We start from the raw sequence: 16,694 nt of genomic DNA, 5'->3' as shown, positions 1-16,694 counted from the left end.
TTGTCTCTGGCTAATTCGATTAGTTTTAACTTGAATAATGAAGCCTCCAACAGTATTTAATGTAACAGGCCTGAAGTCCAGAAATTGCTCTTTTTAGTAGACCTAAACAATTAGGAACGAGATACATGGCAGAGTGCAATTAATGGGCACAGCTAGAGAGGCAATTTCTCCAAGGAACTGCAGCACAAAACTGTCTCCCAATTGAGAAAGATGGTGGCTTTTGGGGGGAAGGGGAGGATGCACTATTTGCTCCAAGTAACAAATCGACAACTTCCATTTGACTTTTCTGCAAACAAAACCAAGTTCAAAGTTGGCCCAAATTCTGTAATCTGGACATTTCTCCTCTACAGTCACAGTTTCAAAACTCTTAGGATTTCTTAAACTAGAAGCCCTTCTAAATTTATCAGAAGACTCAGCTGGTGTTCTGAACTATATTCCACATAGAGTTGCTCTATCAAGCAACCTGTCTGCGGGCTCAGTAAATAGGGTATAAGAAAATGTCTGCTATTGCCATCTCTTGGTCTCCTGGATGCTTCCATCTGCAACCCCCTCCCAACCTTTCTAAAGATTTCCCTCCCACCAGAAACATGTTTGCCTTCCTGCTCAACGGATGTTTCATTCAGAATAAGACATACTTGCTAAAATGGGGAGTTTCAGCAGCCCTAACAGTTTTCCAGTTGATATGACAGCTCTGACAATTTTGTACTTCTGATCAAATGATTGATCATGCTTTTGACAAAAATTGGAACATATTCTGTCAGGACATTGGCACTGAGCTACAAAATTGTGTGTGTGTGTGTGTGTGTGTGTATGTGTGTGTGTTTAACAGAAAAAAGTGAACTAAACTACTTTTGGAAAGCAAGAAAAATACAAAATTATCCATTAGTCACAGCTGAACAAATTATATAGGGTTCTTACAACATGCAGACATCTCTTATTAGTTTATTTTTAATTAAAAAACTCATCTTTTATTACTTAAATTTACCAGCTACTGCTTGCAAGGTAAACCACTGAGATCATCCTTGAGTTTCCAACTCTGGAAAATGAGAATAGATGGGGATCCATCATGCAGGTATCAGAGCCTGGGATAATATGCAAGGCTTTTTGCATCTTGGCTGCTGGCATTTCAGTGAGGTGAATTAGTTTGTCCCCTTAAGAGGACAGAGACAAGGACAGGATTCTAATCTATAAGGATTCCCTCATGCTGTGTGGGGTGGGAGGACGGAGCATTTTGGAGATACACCCTTTGCTAATGTGTTTAAGTATAACCACCTTCAAGAAAAAATACTACAGAAAACCCAAACTTTAAAAACTAATTAAGGGAATTTTTATTTAATTAAAAAAAGAAAGACCACAGAGTTCTTGTAAATAGTCTGTTCCCCTGGTGCATTTAAATCAATTAGATTTACTAGCAAAACAGCAAAGTTTCAGGAGAACATTATTCTGAATAACTGACTCAGCTAAACTATTAAAGGAGGGGAAAAGTAGTTGAAGAATCTGATCTAATTATTTAAAATGCCGGCATCATATTACCCACATGGCCTTTGTCAAATGCCACATCTGTTATTCTGCGTACATTCACATGGCTCATGAGGTATGTTTTTCCTTCAAAATTCACCGTTTACAAAGAGAAAGGGCAGGTGCTTATGACTAGTGGAAGGACATCATCTACCCTAAAAGGAGCTTTATTTTACCTGAGATTTGGTACAAGATCACCTACCAGAATCATTTTGTCCAAAGGGGTGGCTTTGCACCAGTGAAACATGCCACTGCTATCGAGGTGGTCAGACTCTCGCTCCATTTCGTATAGAAAAGCCCTAGATACAGAGAATGTAGAAAGTTTGCCTGGGAACACTTGGGGCTCTGGTGTAACAAAGCATGATGTCAAACTCACTGGAGCCTCAAACCCGAAGTGAAGAATAACATAAGGAAGATGACCTCGGGTCTATGAGACCCCCAAATAGAGATGCATGTCTGAAGGACACCAAGGGCTGAATGTCTTCACAGCTGAAGACATACTAAGCACTTTGGGCAAAAGCCATCAAGAATTGTGTGTGTGTGTACGTGTGTGTGTACGTGTGTGTGTGTATGTTTAAAAGACACAACAGTCTCTCTTTCTAACTTAGATTAACTGCCTTGAGGGTGGTCACTTCTGCTCTTAATTTTGCTACTGTGCTGATGCTACTGCTTCTTGGGAGAAATCATGAGAGGTGTTTTGCGCACCTGAATACAGAACTTAAAAGGCCGTGAGATCGAATCATGAGTGGTATATCTCTCTCCGTAACCTGTTTTCCTCTTGTCTTTCCTCTTGTCATATCTTTTCTTATGGGTCTCTTTTGAAACATCCTTACTTATTAAATGCATCTTGCATCCTTTACAGCTTCCATCACCAGCCTTCATTTGACTAAAATTTGCTCAAACCTTGGTCTAAGTCTCGGCAAAGCCGTCCATGTAATCACCCTACATTGCCATCAGGCACAATGCTTGTCATGTCATGTATTCAACCACCAAAAGGGTTTGAGGAGCTTTTGAAAAACCCCACTCCCATCCCAAGGAATATATATGTGCTTGTGAGAGAAGAAAGGAAACCCTTCAAGAATCACAGAGAGGTTTGGGTTAGAAAGGACCTGCTCAAGTTGAGAGAATCCAGGCATATACTGCAGAAACAACCTCAAATCTCAAGGGCTTAACCCAACACAGGTTATTTCTCACCCACACTATGTATTTTACTGAGGTGAACAGGTATCTCTGCTCTACACAGCCATTCAGAGTCTTAGAGGGACAGAGGCTCTACCATCTTAAAGGTACACCCCCTGGAACATGCATCCCCCTTGGTCATTAAGGCAAGAGAAGAGAGAGAGATGAGCCCAGGCATTTAACTGCCTTGGCCCAAATCGACAAGTCATTGCACCTCACATTTCATTGGCCAGAACGAGTCACATGGCTCACACTTCATTGGCCAGAACGAGTCACATGGCTCACATTTCATTGGCCAGAATAAGTCACACATGGCTCACATTTCATTGGCCAGAACCAGTCACATGGCTCACATTTCATTGGCCAGAATGAGTCACATGGCTCCTGCTCACTTTACAGGGCTAAGAACATGGGAAGCATCTGAAATATCTCCTGAGCATTTCTGTCTCTTTCAGAGACTTTAAAGAACACCCCTTAGTTTACGGATAAAAGTCAAAGAGCTAACAGACTGTAAAGCTGACACTTGAATATAATGCTGAGGTTGAGATTAATGGTGCTCACAATGTCCAATTTTCCTTTCCTGCCTTAGCAGATGGGTGGGTTAGGTGGGGCCACATGATTCATTCTGGCCAGTGACATGTGAGAAGTGATGGCTGATGTAGGGAGAAGCCCTCACGTGATTCTTCAGGCTCCCTCCCAACCTGCTGCAGAAATGGCCAGCCTGAGTACATGAGTGACTACCTGGAGCCGAGTCCCTGCCTCCTTGACCTGCGCTGAGCATGTAACGTGAACACGAAGGACACCGTTGTTGCGCTAAGCCACTGAGATTTCACGGTTGCTCCCACAGCATTAGTCTGCCCTATCCTAATACAAATACCTTTTCCAAAATGCACGTTCCATAGTATTAGCAGCTGGAGAAGTCCCGAGGAAATGATTTCTGTAAGCAAATAAATTTTTAGAGAAGTATCCCCTCTTTGAAATTCACCCCACAGCTTAGCATATCAAAGGTTCTGAAAAGTCTTGCAAAAGAGATATCCTTTAAAATTTGTATAATCCAGTGTTTTTTGCACACTTCTTTGATCACAAAAACTTTTACTATTTGCTTAGGTACTTACTACTTAAAAACATCTGTTACTACGCCTTGAAATGCCTTTTCTGATGTACTGTACTATGTCACACTATAGGTTCAGTCCCGGTAACCAGTAGCTTATGACAGCATTCTCCTGTGAGATTTTACTATACATCCTGGGACTAATACGACCTATTGTTCTTTGTGCTGAAGGGTTAGGGGTTTTCCCTGTTAATTAATACAGCTTGTTATTCAACACCTGGTTCAAAGACTCAGCTCCAACCTATTTTGCTCTCTTTAACCAGGTTAGTTTCTAAACTACTATCTGATGTCATGCTTTTTCAGACAAAGGAACTTAAACTTAGATCAACATCAGACCTAAACTAATGGGATAGAGAGAGGACCCAGACAGAGAAGCTGGGGTGGGGGACTTGAGGCACTGGAGAAGGGTTTAGAAAAGTAGAGAGGCTAACTGCTAACGAGATCAGTCAAGGACTAGGAGCAATCCCTTATTTTCCTCTCCATTGGAGACCTACCTACAAAGTTAGTGGATTCTAGTCATCTACCTAGGCAGAAGATGTTGTAAAGTTCAACCTCAAGGTCAGCTTGACCAAAATGAGGTATCTTGCTAATTCACATTCACAGCTTTTGGTGGTTTAAATATCCATAAGTCATGAGTCCCAACTCAGCATCCTAAAAGCCACACAGGCTCTCTTAATGGTGATGGCTAGAGAGGACCACGGTGTTGGCTTTATGCCAAGCTTGTTAAAGGGAGCACACCAAGACCCTAGTCTGGTTTTGATTTTTATCAGGATTTGGAGAATTGGCTGCGTTACTCATTCACAGCAGCTTGTTTCTCTCCATGCGTAGTTTCCTAGACACCGTCCTCAGGTGTTGATATAATATACCCGAGCTACCTTCAGGAGGTGGCTTCCTGCTCTCTGCCCTCAGCACCCGTCTACAATAACTTCCCCTACTTTTCTTCTGGTCACTTTCTTCAGCTCTTTTGCCACTTCTAATGCTTCCTTTCCCCGCGCCCACCCCCCCATAATGAATAAAGAGTCCTTGGTCTGGAGATGAAAGGCCCTTTTGGCAGATAGAAGATGATCTTCTCCCAAGCACATTTAACTTGACCCAGATTAGCAAATAAATCACTGTACACTTTTCTATCATAATAAAAAGCATGATCTACGTAGCCAAGATGTCACAGAAAACATCTTTCTTCATTCTGATGTTATGGAACACAGATATGCCTTAGAGGAAACACCTGCTGGAGACCTGCATTAAAGAAAAGGCTGGAGGAGACCCACTTCATCATAAAGGCATCCATCCAGTGTCCTTGCTAAAGCAAAACCTGATGCGATTCAGCTCACCATCCCTTAACTAAAGCTCCCTTCTGCCATATGCCTTGCAAATGACATGATTCTTTCAGAAATATACTTCCCTAGAGAGACTAATAAATCATCTATGAGAGTGTGCAGTACTAGCAGTCTTAGAACTTGGAAACAAGGATTGTATCATAAAGGCTGACTCTATTGGAGGGAAAGGTAGCCACAGGGCACCATCCAGGTCATTCAGGGCAAAGAAGAAGAGCCCATCTTGACCACAGGGAGAAGCCTCTTGGGTGAGGGGGTCTTTCTGTATAAGACAGGCTGGGAGAAATAAGGTGGGAGTTATCAGAGAGTGCCCTCAGCAGGACATGGTTGGGGTGATGGTGGGGTTGGTTCACTAGGCACAAGATAGGCTTCTTACTGTCCGAGCAAAGTGTGGTACCTCCCCTGGGAGAACCGAGGTGGTAACGGACCCTGAAATGTCCTCAGTCAGGTCTTGCCTTCCACCTTTGGAAGCCGAGAGGCTGAGTGTGCTGGGTGAGGACCTGTGGATATGCAGAGCCATATGTGAAGGAAGCCGCCAGCTTTCTTTGCTGACAACTGCCTTCTTCAGGCTGCTTTGATATTCATGAAGCAAATGTCTTGTGAGCACAAGCTTGGACATAGCTCAGCTAAGGCAGGCAGGCTCCTTTCCTCTCTGCTTTCTGGAACCATTCTGAAGAGAACTTCTATTCCTCCTGTGCCCATAGCAACTTATCTTGTATGAATCCTATCAGTTAAAGGAAAATATAAATGAAGCACCATGTGCCTTTTGTTTCCAATGGTGGCACCCGATGAGACAGAGATCCAGCCATGCAGGGAAACCTCCATTAAGAAGGTGGGGGGTAGGTATCAGTGCCAGGTCAGGAAGCGTGATCTCCTAGAGTGTAAGTCTGCTTCCTTACTTCCTCCAACAAACAGACTTGACTCAGATGATTCTTGAAAATGATCCGTCAATGGATGAGATCCTCCCTTTCACAGTATCTATCAGAAAGCTCTAAAAGCACTGACAGTTCCTTTTTTTTTGTCTTGCAGGTCTCACTTTTGGATGTGTTAGGAAACCCTGGCGCGTGACCATTCCATCTGAAACCTCTTTAAAACTCCACAGGTGGCTTGTAAATTCTTAGGAGAGAGTCTTCTGGCCTGGATGCAGAACAATGTATTTTTTGCTCCAGACTTGAGGTGAATAAAAACAGTATGTTTCATCAAGTCTTAGCACAGAGAGAAGGACAAGTCCCTCGGCTGAGCGCTGGGGAGGAGAGGAGGGATGTGTGCCTGTTTCCAGGAGCTTCAGTGCCCTTCTTGGTTCAGTCTTTGGAAAAATCCCTTGTCACTGCCTCTTGAAAGCAGCCGTCAAGTTCCCACCAAAAATGGAGGGAAAATTCTCAGTCCCAGGATGCCTTTGGTGCTGCTGAGGATTCTGTATCTTGCAGGCTACAACTGCCTTCTCCCCAGGGACTTTGGCACAGGTAGTGACAAGGCTATGCAGTTCACACTTAACCTGGAAGTAGTCATTTATTGTCAATTCTGACTACCACCTTTTGTGTTCTGGGAAAGAGGAAATCACCTAAAATTTAGGAATGTGAGGGCACGCTGTATAATCTCTGCTTCCCCCCACCTCTCTCTCAGACTTACACACATACACACACACCTCTACATACATGACACACATATACACACACCTCTATACACATACACACACGCTATAGTCAAACTTCGGAATATGAGTCTTTATGGTCATATTATGATTTCATTTCTCTGGGTTTCACCTGGATGCCGCTTACTCATTACAAAGCATTATTTTTACTTTGGAGGGAAACATAAGGCGTAAAAATGTGGATTATTGTTTGCAGCCCATTCGCCTAGGAACCTGGGCATGGGCAAGTGGAAAAGGGCTCCTGTGAGCGCTGAGAAGCCTCAAGACCAAGCAACCTGGGAAGGAGCTCAGGAGGGTGACGGGCACAACTCGCTTTCCCTGTTCAAAAGGGCTCTGTGGGGGCTGCCCTGGTGGCGCGGTGGTTGGGGGTCCGCCTGCCGATGCAGGGGACGCGGGTTCGTGCCCCGGTCTGGGAAGATCCCACATGCCGCGGAGCGGCTGGGCCCGTGAGCCATGGCCGCTGAGCCTGCACGTCTGGAGCCTGTGCTCCGCAACGGGAGAGGCCACAGCAGTGAGAGGCCCACGTACAGCACAAAAAAAAAAAGCCTCTGTGATCATGTCCTTTTTGACGAGAAGGGGAAAGGGAACACCAGGCTCTGCGTCGCCCACCCGCAGCTTGACCAGAGCTCCTTGCTGAGACTCCTTTACTGGGTAAAAGTGAGAACGCCTGCCACAAAATCTCATGGGGCGTGACATACGTTGACAGCAGGCTGGTTATCTCCAAAGCTCCAAGCCCTCTTGGTAGTCATGTGGGAAACCTTAGGGAAGGAGGGGAATAAGAAACCTGGGGGTGGGAGGGATAAACTGGGAGGTTGGGATTGACATATACACACTACTATATATAACACAGATAACTAGTAAGAACCTACTGTATGGCACAGGAACTCTACTCGGTACTCTGTAAATGGTCTATATAGGAACAGAATCTAAAAAAGAGTGGATATATGTATATGTATAATTGACTCACTTTGCTGTACAGCAGAAACTAATACAACATTGTAAATCAACTATACTCCAATAAAAATTAATAAAAAAAAAAAGGAAACCCATTGTGGGGCAGCTAGGATAACCGACTCTGCTGGTTGGCTTAAGACTCTGGTGTTCTGGACAAGAGACTTCAGTACTAACATTGGTCACTCGACGGCCAGAATGGGGATACGTTTCCCTGATAATCTGAAAAGCTCCTAGAGAGACAGGAAGAAGGGGGAAGGAAGAATAAAGCCTTGAAACGCTGTGCCCAGAACACCTTCCACACCTCCACGTTTATAGGTAATTCTGGCTGATGTTCAATGGAAGGAAAGACAGTTGGGTGGCTGGAGCCCTGGAGGTTTTACGACAAGAAGCTTCCAGCAAATTGTATCTTCCAGATTCCCTCTTGTTCCTGTCTCCTAATTCCTGGCATATACAACACCTTCCCTAAGTTATTGAGGAATTATTGACTTTAGTGGTAAAGAGTGTTGGTATGATTTTTTAAAAATCTGAAAATGATATTTTAAAAAAGACAGGTGTTAAACTTCAGGACATCATTGTATTCAGTGTAATCTCATTTCAGTCTACACAGGAGAATGTAAACTGTGTTCTAGTGTAAACCAAATCAGCTGTGAGTAGGGTGCTCTGTTTGCCTTTAAATGCTGCTTTCCAGATGGAGTCTATCAAATCCATGGCCTCTGTTTTCCATGTTTACCATTTGAAATCTCCGCAAAGACATTTTTTCCACCCTCTTGCCTTAGAAGTTAGACCCGAGGTCAGAATGGCCCTGGCCCAGGTTAAGGCAAGAAGGGGAGGGTGTTTCCATTAGATAAACCCAGATCTGAGCTCACACGTGACATCTCTCTGCTAAGTTTTGCTTTATTTCTGATGGGTGTAAACTGACAGATTCTCTGCAGAGCGTATTCTGTGAAAGCATTCATGTAGGCATCTAAGAACTTAAAATTGTTACCAGACGGGAGATGGAGGAGAAAGATGAACAAGGACAATTTCCTCTTCCTCACCCCTTCCCCAGATGGACCCTCATTTAAATCCCTTTATATTGATATTTTGTGGATATTGCATTTGGGATTTCCTACAATGTGAGGACAAATGAGACAATACCCGGAGCAGCAGCGACTTTAATAAAGGCTGGAGTCTGTGCCCTGGGCAGGGTAGCCCAGGGCACAGGGCAAGCCTCACCTCTCCTGGGAAAGAATTCCTCAGCCAGTCTTTTCAGCATGAGGTTGTATTTTCAGGTGCCCTTTCCAACACTTTCTAAATATCGAACGACACAGTGAACATAGAAGTTGATCTGAATGAAAAATATTTTCCTCCCTTAGACAGTATGGGATACAATCTTCCCTGTTCAATGGACTAGGAGATGAATGATTAAGTCAGTTATTCCGATACTTTTGATCTTAAAAAACACATTACGTGAGACAAATGCAAATTTCAGGCAAAAGACTATTACTTTTTGTGGGGAGATAACGGAAGTGGGAGATAGGAATTTGAAATATCTGAAAACTAGTTCATTTTTCATTGTATTGATATACTTTCTAAGGTTTTAAGGGATTGAGCCTGGGTCAGAGATTAGGGTGACAAAAATGCTTTCCTTATGTGGTGGGTTGAGAGGCGTGGCCTTGACAATTACTAATAAGAATACCCCCCACCAAAGACACTAGGAGGGGAAAACATAGCAGCCATCAAAATGTTACAGGTGTGGGTGTGCATGAGTGCCTGGGTGTGCGTGTGTGTGTGAGAGAGAGAAAGAGAAAGAGAGGGAAGGGTATCAAACCGAAAGGTACACAAACTGTGTAGAGGACATAATTCCAGGATACGTGGACACTACTGGATTTTTTTTTTTTTCTGTTAAAAGGGTGTTATTTGTGAAGTCTTCTTATCCACATTCCTTAGTGTCCCTGAAATCCCTGGGGCTGAAGGTCAAAATGGAGACAAATTATTAGTATGCTGGTGATTACAGATTTTTGGAAACATTGGAAGTACCTAATGATGTGTCGAGGGCCACAGACTTTAAAAACTTCCCCACATCTGGAAGCCATCTCTGGAGGGAAGCCTATGGAATAAAGGCATTCTGGGCGCTACAGCACTGTCCTTAGCACCCATGACCTGTCAAGCAGCAACGGAGAGAATGGAGATGGACGCCACTTGGAATCAGTTGTGACACGGAGCCCTCCTCCCCTGCTATGTGTTACAAGATGGTTATTTTTAAAAAGTGGCCTGCCTTGATTAAAGGTGAAAAGTTAGAATTAGTGGTCTCTGGTGGGAGGGAAATGGTTGTGGTTAGTGTCCTTTAACAAGAAGAAGTGATTAAAATTGGGCTGTTTTTAGGGGTGAAAGGTAAGAGTTGGGGTTTTTAGGTGGGAGACAGGAGTCACAGGGTGAGAGGGAAGGAAGGTCTCGAGCACTGTTACTGAGATGTCCCCTGTGTTTTAGGTCTTTACATTAAAGATGAATGAGAACAACGGGAAAGGAGGAGGATGCTCATACTGCCTTGTTCGCCTCTGAGATTAAGTTTCTGCAGCACATCAAGTACTTGACTTTTCTTATGTGTGACTACATAGGTGACATTCATTTCTGGATTTCTTGAAGCTGAGGTCTGTTGCATCAAGAAACCACCTGGAATGAGGTATCACCTCACACCAGTCAGAATGGCCATCATCAAAGAATCTACAAACAAGAAATGCCAGAGAGGGTGTGGAGAAAAGGGAACCCTCCTGCACTGTTGGTGGGAATGTAAATTGATACAGCCACTATGGAGAGCAGTATGGAGGTTCCTTAAAAAAAAATAAACATAGGACTACCATATGACCCAGCAATCCCACTACTGGGCATATACCCTGAGAAAACCATAATTCAAAAAGAGTCATGTACCACAATGTTCATTGCAGCTCTATTTACAATAGCCAGGACATGGAAGCAACCTAAGTGTCCATCGACAGATGAATGGATAAAGAAGATGTGGCACATATATACAATGGAATATTACTCAGCCATAAAAAGAAATGAAATTGAGTCATTTGTAGTGAGGTGGATGGACCTAGAGACTGTCATACAGAGTGAAGTAAGTCAGAAAGAGAAAAACAAATACCGTATGCTAACACATGTATATGGAATCTAAAAAAAAAAAAAAAAGGTCATGAAAAACCTAGGGGCAGGACAGGAATAAAGACGTAGACCTACTAGAGAATGGACTTGAGGACATGGTGGGGGGGGGAAGGGTAAGCTGGGACAAAGTGAGAGAGTGGCATGGACATATATACACTACCAAATGTAAAATAGATAGCTAGTGGGAAGCAGCCGCATAGCACAGGGAGATCAGCTTGGTGCTTTGTGACCACCTAGAGGGGTGGAATAGGGAGGGTGGGAGGGAGGGAGATGCAAGAGGGAAGAGATATGGGAGCATATGTATATGTATAGCTGATTCACTTTGTTATAAAGCAGAAACTAACATACCATTGTAAAGCAATTATACTCCAATAAAGATGTTAAAAAAAAAAAGAAAGAAAGAAAACAGAAGCCATCTGGATGCCCCACCACTTCCCCCTATTGCCTAAGGTCCAGAAAGATACTTTGGGGAGTCATGCATTGCCTTCCCAAAATTGTCTACTTAGGTGCAGCCATTTATAGGAGGGAGAGGGGGAGAGAGGGAGAGAGAGAGAGAGTGAGAAAGAGAGTTTCTACAACCTTTCTGGGAACCTTCCTATAATTTAAAAATCACCACCAAACATACACACACCTAAATGTCTCCTGTCCCATGGAACCATGGTGTATGCTGATAAGTGAGTTGCGGCTTGCACCTTTCTTGTTACGTCTCACAGCACAAACAAGATCACCCCATGGTCCACTACTAGTCACCCAGCAGGCAGAAGTGCATGCACGAAGAGGGCTTCATTGCCCTTGTAGACCAAATGGACGACTCAAAATAATGCATTGTCAAGGTTTTCAGCTAAGAAGCTCTGGCTTTTATAAACTAGAGTAAACTGGCATCTGTTTAGAATTATACGGATACTTAACACAAATATAAATAATATTTAACTTCCTGGTGGGTCATTTCTGGACTGTTTTGCAAGAATGCAAATTCTTTCTTATAATCTCTTTCTCTTCCCTATCAAAATATCCATGGAAAAAGATTCTAAGTTATGCATGAGCTCTCATCACTCTGTGAAAGTAAAAAAACTACATGTTTTGTGAAATCTTCTCTCAACCTCTTCAATTTGACCATCTGCCAGGAACCCATTCTCTTTTACTCAGGATTCTAGGGCAAAAGTCTAACAAAACCACAACAAATTTCAGATGTCTTGATTTTATTCAACTCTTTGATTCTTCTATCGTCTATATTATTTTTTTAGTTTCAATGGGAAACTAAGATTATATAATTAAGCAGTCTACTGCACTTCACGGCAGTCTTTATTCACCTCTACTTTTCCAAGCTGTTCAACACCCTTTTAATCTAAACTCAAAACTTTTAGTAAGAGTTTGGGGTGAGAATTAATGCCTTTGCGAACTTAACCTCTGCCTTTTACTTCCAGACATCTGATGTGATACTGGTCAACCTCACTATCTAGAACAGGATCAAAAATTTTTTTCTGTGAAGGCCAGGTAGTAAACATGTTAAGCGGGGCAAGACACAAAACCGATATTGTGTAGATATATAACAAGACCGAAAATAAATTTTCACAATTTCCCATTGATGATATTCAAAATATAGTAATAATCATAATAAATATATTTTCATATTACAGATCTAATGAAAAGAAATAAATTTTCAAAGGTATTTTGCTAAATTGGCATTCGAAGTTAGTGTTCTTACCATCAAAATCAATTGCAAATGTTTACATGTTAATGTTAATGAGATTTAATTCAAAGATTTATCATCTTTGCAAAAGTATATTCACACAGATAGGTACCACCAAATACTGACAGTGAGCCATGAACATATGATTCTAGTTGAGTATATTCATCGCTTAGAAGACATTATTAGACTCTTCTCTCGATATCTGCCTTTAGCATGTCATTATATGGCAGATTAACCACTTGCAATGGAAGGATAGGTGGAAACTCCTCAACTGAACAGCTAAATGAACTTAAAATACAGAAATTTCCCTTGCACTTGCATCAAAGTCCAAACAAACAAACACTACTGGAACTGAGATCAGAAAATACATCCATTGGAAATATGTATGGAAATAGTGATCACACCTTTTGTTTTAACTTCTGACATCATGGGAAATGTATAAAAGAGCATGACGTTTGTTGTGATTCAAAGAACAATAATTGTCATTTTAGTGACTTTATCATAAAATGAGTTTCATATATAAGCTGTTTTGTCTTTTAATTTTATGTTGATTTCATTAAGGAAAACAGTCAAACCTTCAGTGAATGCTAAGTTTTGAAGCCATTTAGTGTTCAATAAGTGATCAAGGGCAGATCTCATTCAGAAAAATTTCAGTCCTGACCCAGAGTTCAAAAAATGCCAATAAATCTTTACCACTGCTAAGGTCTTAGATGGCTTTGCCATAGGGCAAGTCAGGATATTCAGCTTCTATTTCTGAAAGAATTCACAGAAATAACAATGGTGAAGTCCATAAGAGCAAATGAAATTCACTGCTGATGCTATTGGCCCAATAACTCAGGATAAATTAAAATATGTTCCACAAGATTCCAGCTGATGAAAAACACATACATTATATTCATACACGTAATGAATATACACAGTCGGTACACACCTTGCATTTCACAAGTTTTGTAAATTTGCCTATGAATTTCTGCTCCACATATATTTTTACCACTATCAGTTGTAATACACCTTAGTAGAGTCTACTTCATATTGTAATGAATTACTGTTGTCTCACCTTTTCTGAATATATTTTCATGTGATAATTGTGCCATGCAGGCCATTCACAGAGGCTAATTTTTCAGTTACTTCAAATTCAGCATTGGCTTCTTTAATAAACAACAATTAAACAGTATCAGTAACATTTATCAACTCATAATGAGCTAAGGGAAACCACTCAATATCATTTGCCTTATTTTTTAAATGACTACTGATACGGCTTCTAATGTCAACTATTCAAGCAACCATTTTTTGCTGAAAGATTAATGGTATGGTAGTGAACAATTTCATTTTCTCTGGACACATGTGTTGACTGCTGCAATCGAATACAATGTAACTGGCTCACCATCAGAAAACGACTTCCCTTGCTTGGCTACCAAACCAGCCACTTATAAACAAACTTTGTTTGCAAATTCTGTTGTGATGAGATAGTCTTTTAAATTTTTCTAACTGTTGTAACAAGTGCTTTTGAATTAGAAATACTGTGATAAGTGCCTAATCTGATACTGTCAATGTATATTTCATTCATTTAGCACAGATATACTGTCACTGCAAATTCAACTGCTTCGCCATTGCAAGCCATTATATAAAAACAAGTGGTGGGCTGGGGATTTGGCCTGTAGCATGTAATTTTCTAGCCCCCTGATCTAGAACACACCCTGACATCATGGTAAATTTTTGCATGTGCTAACTATAATTCTAACATGCTTGGTTTTTTGATTTGCAGATTAAAAGTGGCAAATTACAGGTGAAGAGAGGAGTTGCTGCAAAGAGATAGTTTTATACCAGCTTACGTAATCACTGAAATTTTAATAGAAAGATAAAAAACAAAACTAGAAAAAGTAGCCATGGAGAAAAGCATTTGCAGATGGCAGTAAGGGCATCCAAAACTCCATTCTTTCATAAAAGCAAAGAGAATACTGACAAAAATTCTCAAAATCAACTATTTCAGAACTCTGGAAATTAGCCAGATGCCTGAAGCAATCTGAGATGTGTTCAGTTCAAGAAAAATGACAGAATCTTGATAAGAGGAGTAAGTTTTGTTGCATTTTAACTTGCCTATTCCCATACCCCTCTCCCCAGCTCTACAGTAGCCTTGAAGTCCAAAGGCCTCAAAATCACAGTAGCCATGAAAACCAACAGGCTAGCATCCTCTGGAGAGGGAAGAATGGATTTGAACTTCCCCCAAAGCCCTATTCACAAAAAATATCATTATTTAGCTTTATGGCAGCTCCCTGGAGACACCAATCACAGGACTTGTCTTTATTTGACCTGACTCCGAGCCTCCTCAGTGGGAACAGCAGGTTCCCCTGGGGAATTTTCCAAAAATGATGTGCAGCAATTGTTTAAAATTGCAGATACTTGAGGCAGAGATAACCGTGTGCCAAACAAGAGGCTAATCAAAATCCTTAAACAGAAACGCTGGAGAATGAGAAGTCCATGGGGGTGGGGGGTTTGAAAAGCATTTACTTATTCATTCTAGTAATCTAAAAGAAAACCACACGCATGTGAAAGGCTGTGCACCTGATACCCAGGAAACACGTGAGACATCCTTAATCCCTCGCATCTGGGTGACTTTGAGACTCTGCGTGAGAAGGAAGTAAAGGCTAAGGCAGAGCTGGAAACCGATGGAGTGTTGAAGGCATTCCCCAACGTGCACACAGAGCCCCTTGGCAGAGAGACCTACGGATTCAAGGCTTTTAAGTACTGTTAAAATGGCAACACTATCCAAACTGATCTGAAGTTTCAAATCAATCTCTAAGTTAGCTGTATTGTTTTTTGGCAGAACTTGACAAACTGATTCTAAAATTAATATGGAAATTGAAGGGACCTAGAAAAACCAATCAATCTAGACAAAGAACAAAGTTGGGGAATCACACTTCCTGATTTCATAACTTACTACAAATTGCATTAATCAAGACAGTGTGCTACTTGCATAAAGATAGATATATAGATCAGTGGAACAGAATGGAGGCCAGATATAAACTCTTATTTTAATGGTCAATTCATTTTAACAAGGGTACCAACATAATTCAGTGGGGAAAAGAATAGTATTTCCAACAGATACTGCTGGAACAACTGAATATCCACATGGAAAAGAAAGAAGTTGGACCTTTACCTTACACCTTCTATAAAAAATTAACTTAAATGGATCAAAGACTTAAATGTAAAAACCATAATTATTAAACTCTTAGAAGAAAACAGGTATAAATCTTCAAAACCATGGATTGGGCAATGGTTTCTTAGCTATAACACCAAAGAACACAGGCAGTAAAATAAAAAATAGACAATTTTGATGCCATCAAAATTAAAAACCTTTGTGGTTCAAAGGACTCCACAAAGAATGTAAAAAGACAGCTCATGGAATGTGAGAAAATATTTGCAAATAATACATCTGATAAAGAACTTGGTCAGGAAAAACAAGTAACTCTTAGAATTCAACAAAAAAGACAACCCAATTAAAAAATGGGTAAAAGGCTTGATAGTCATACAAATAACCAATAAGCACATAAAAAAATTCTCATCATTAGACATCAGGGAAATTCAAATAAAAACCACAATGAGGTATTACCACACCCACTAGGATGGCTATAATAAAAAAGACAGACAATAAAAAGTGTCAGAGAGGATGTAAAGACAGTAGAGCCTTACACCTTGCTGGTGTAATTGCAAAATGGTGCATCAGCCTTGCAAAATAATTCAGCAGCTCCTCAAAATGCTTTGAATAGAGTTATCACATAACCTAACAATTCTACTCCTGGGTATATATCGAAGTGAACCGAAAACATGCATCTGTACTAAAACCTGCACACGAATGTCCATTGCAGCATTATTCATAATGGCCGAGGAAAGAAACAACCCAAATGCTTATCAACTAATGAAAGGGTAAACAAAATGTTGTGTGCTGATATAATGGAATACTATTCAGTCCTAAAAAGGAATGAAGACTAGACATGCTACAACATGGATAAACCTAGAAACATTACGCTAAATAAAAGATGTCAGACACAAAAGGTCATATACTACATAATTCAATTTTTATGACATGTTCAGAACGAGAAAATCCGTAAAGACAGA

The 16,694-nt window shown here is 41.1% G+C and overlaps 1 protein-coding gene across 1 annotated transcript in view; it reads right to left on the bottom strand.

Annotated features, from left to right (window-relative positions):
- The window catches only part of KCNU1 (potassium calcium-activated channel subfamily U member 1), a gene marked incomplete at both ends in the record, with an annotated part of 144,102 nt that overhangs the window by 25,628 nt on the left and 101,780 nt on the right, over positions 1 to 16,694 (bottom strand). Inside the window, 2 exons of the mRNA XM_082863614.1 lie at positions 1,721 to 1,817; positions 3,575 to 3,634. Of these exons, the coding sequence (XP_082719740.1) occupies positions 1,721 to 1,817; positions 3,575 to 3,634 (157 nt within the window). The remainder of the gene's footprint in view (positions 1 to 1,720; positions 1,818 to 3,574; positions 3,635 to 16,694) is intronic.

The sequence above is a fragment of the Leucopleurus acutus genome, assembly GCF_964270905.1.
Source record: "Leucopleurus acutus genome assembly, chromosome: 21".
Taxonomy (NCBI): Eukaryota; Metazoa; Chordata; class Mammalia; order Artiodactyla; family Delphinidae; genus Leucopleurus; species Leucopleurus acutus.
Note: the sequence above shows the minus strand (reverse complement) of the source record. Positions and strands in the feature narration are given on the sequence as shown.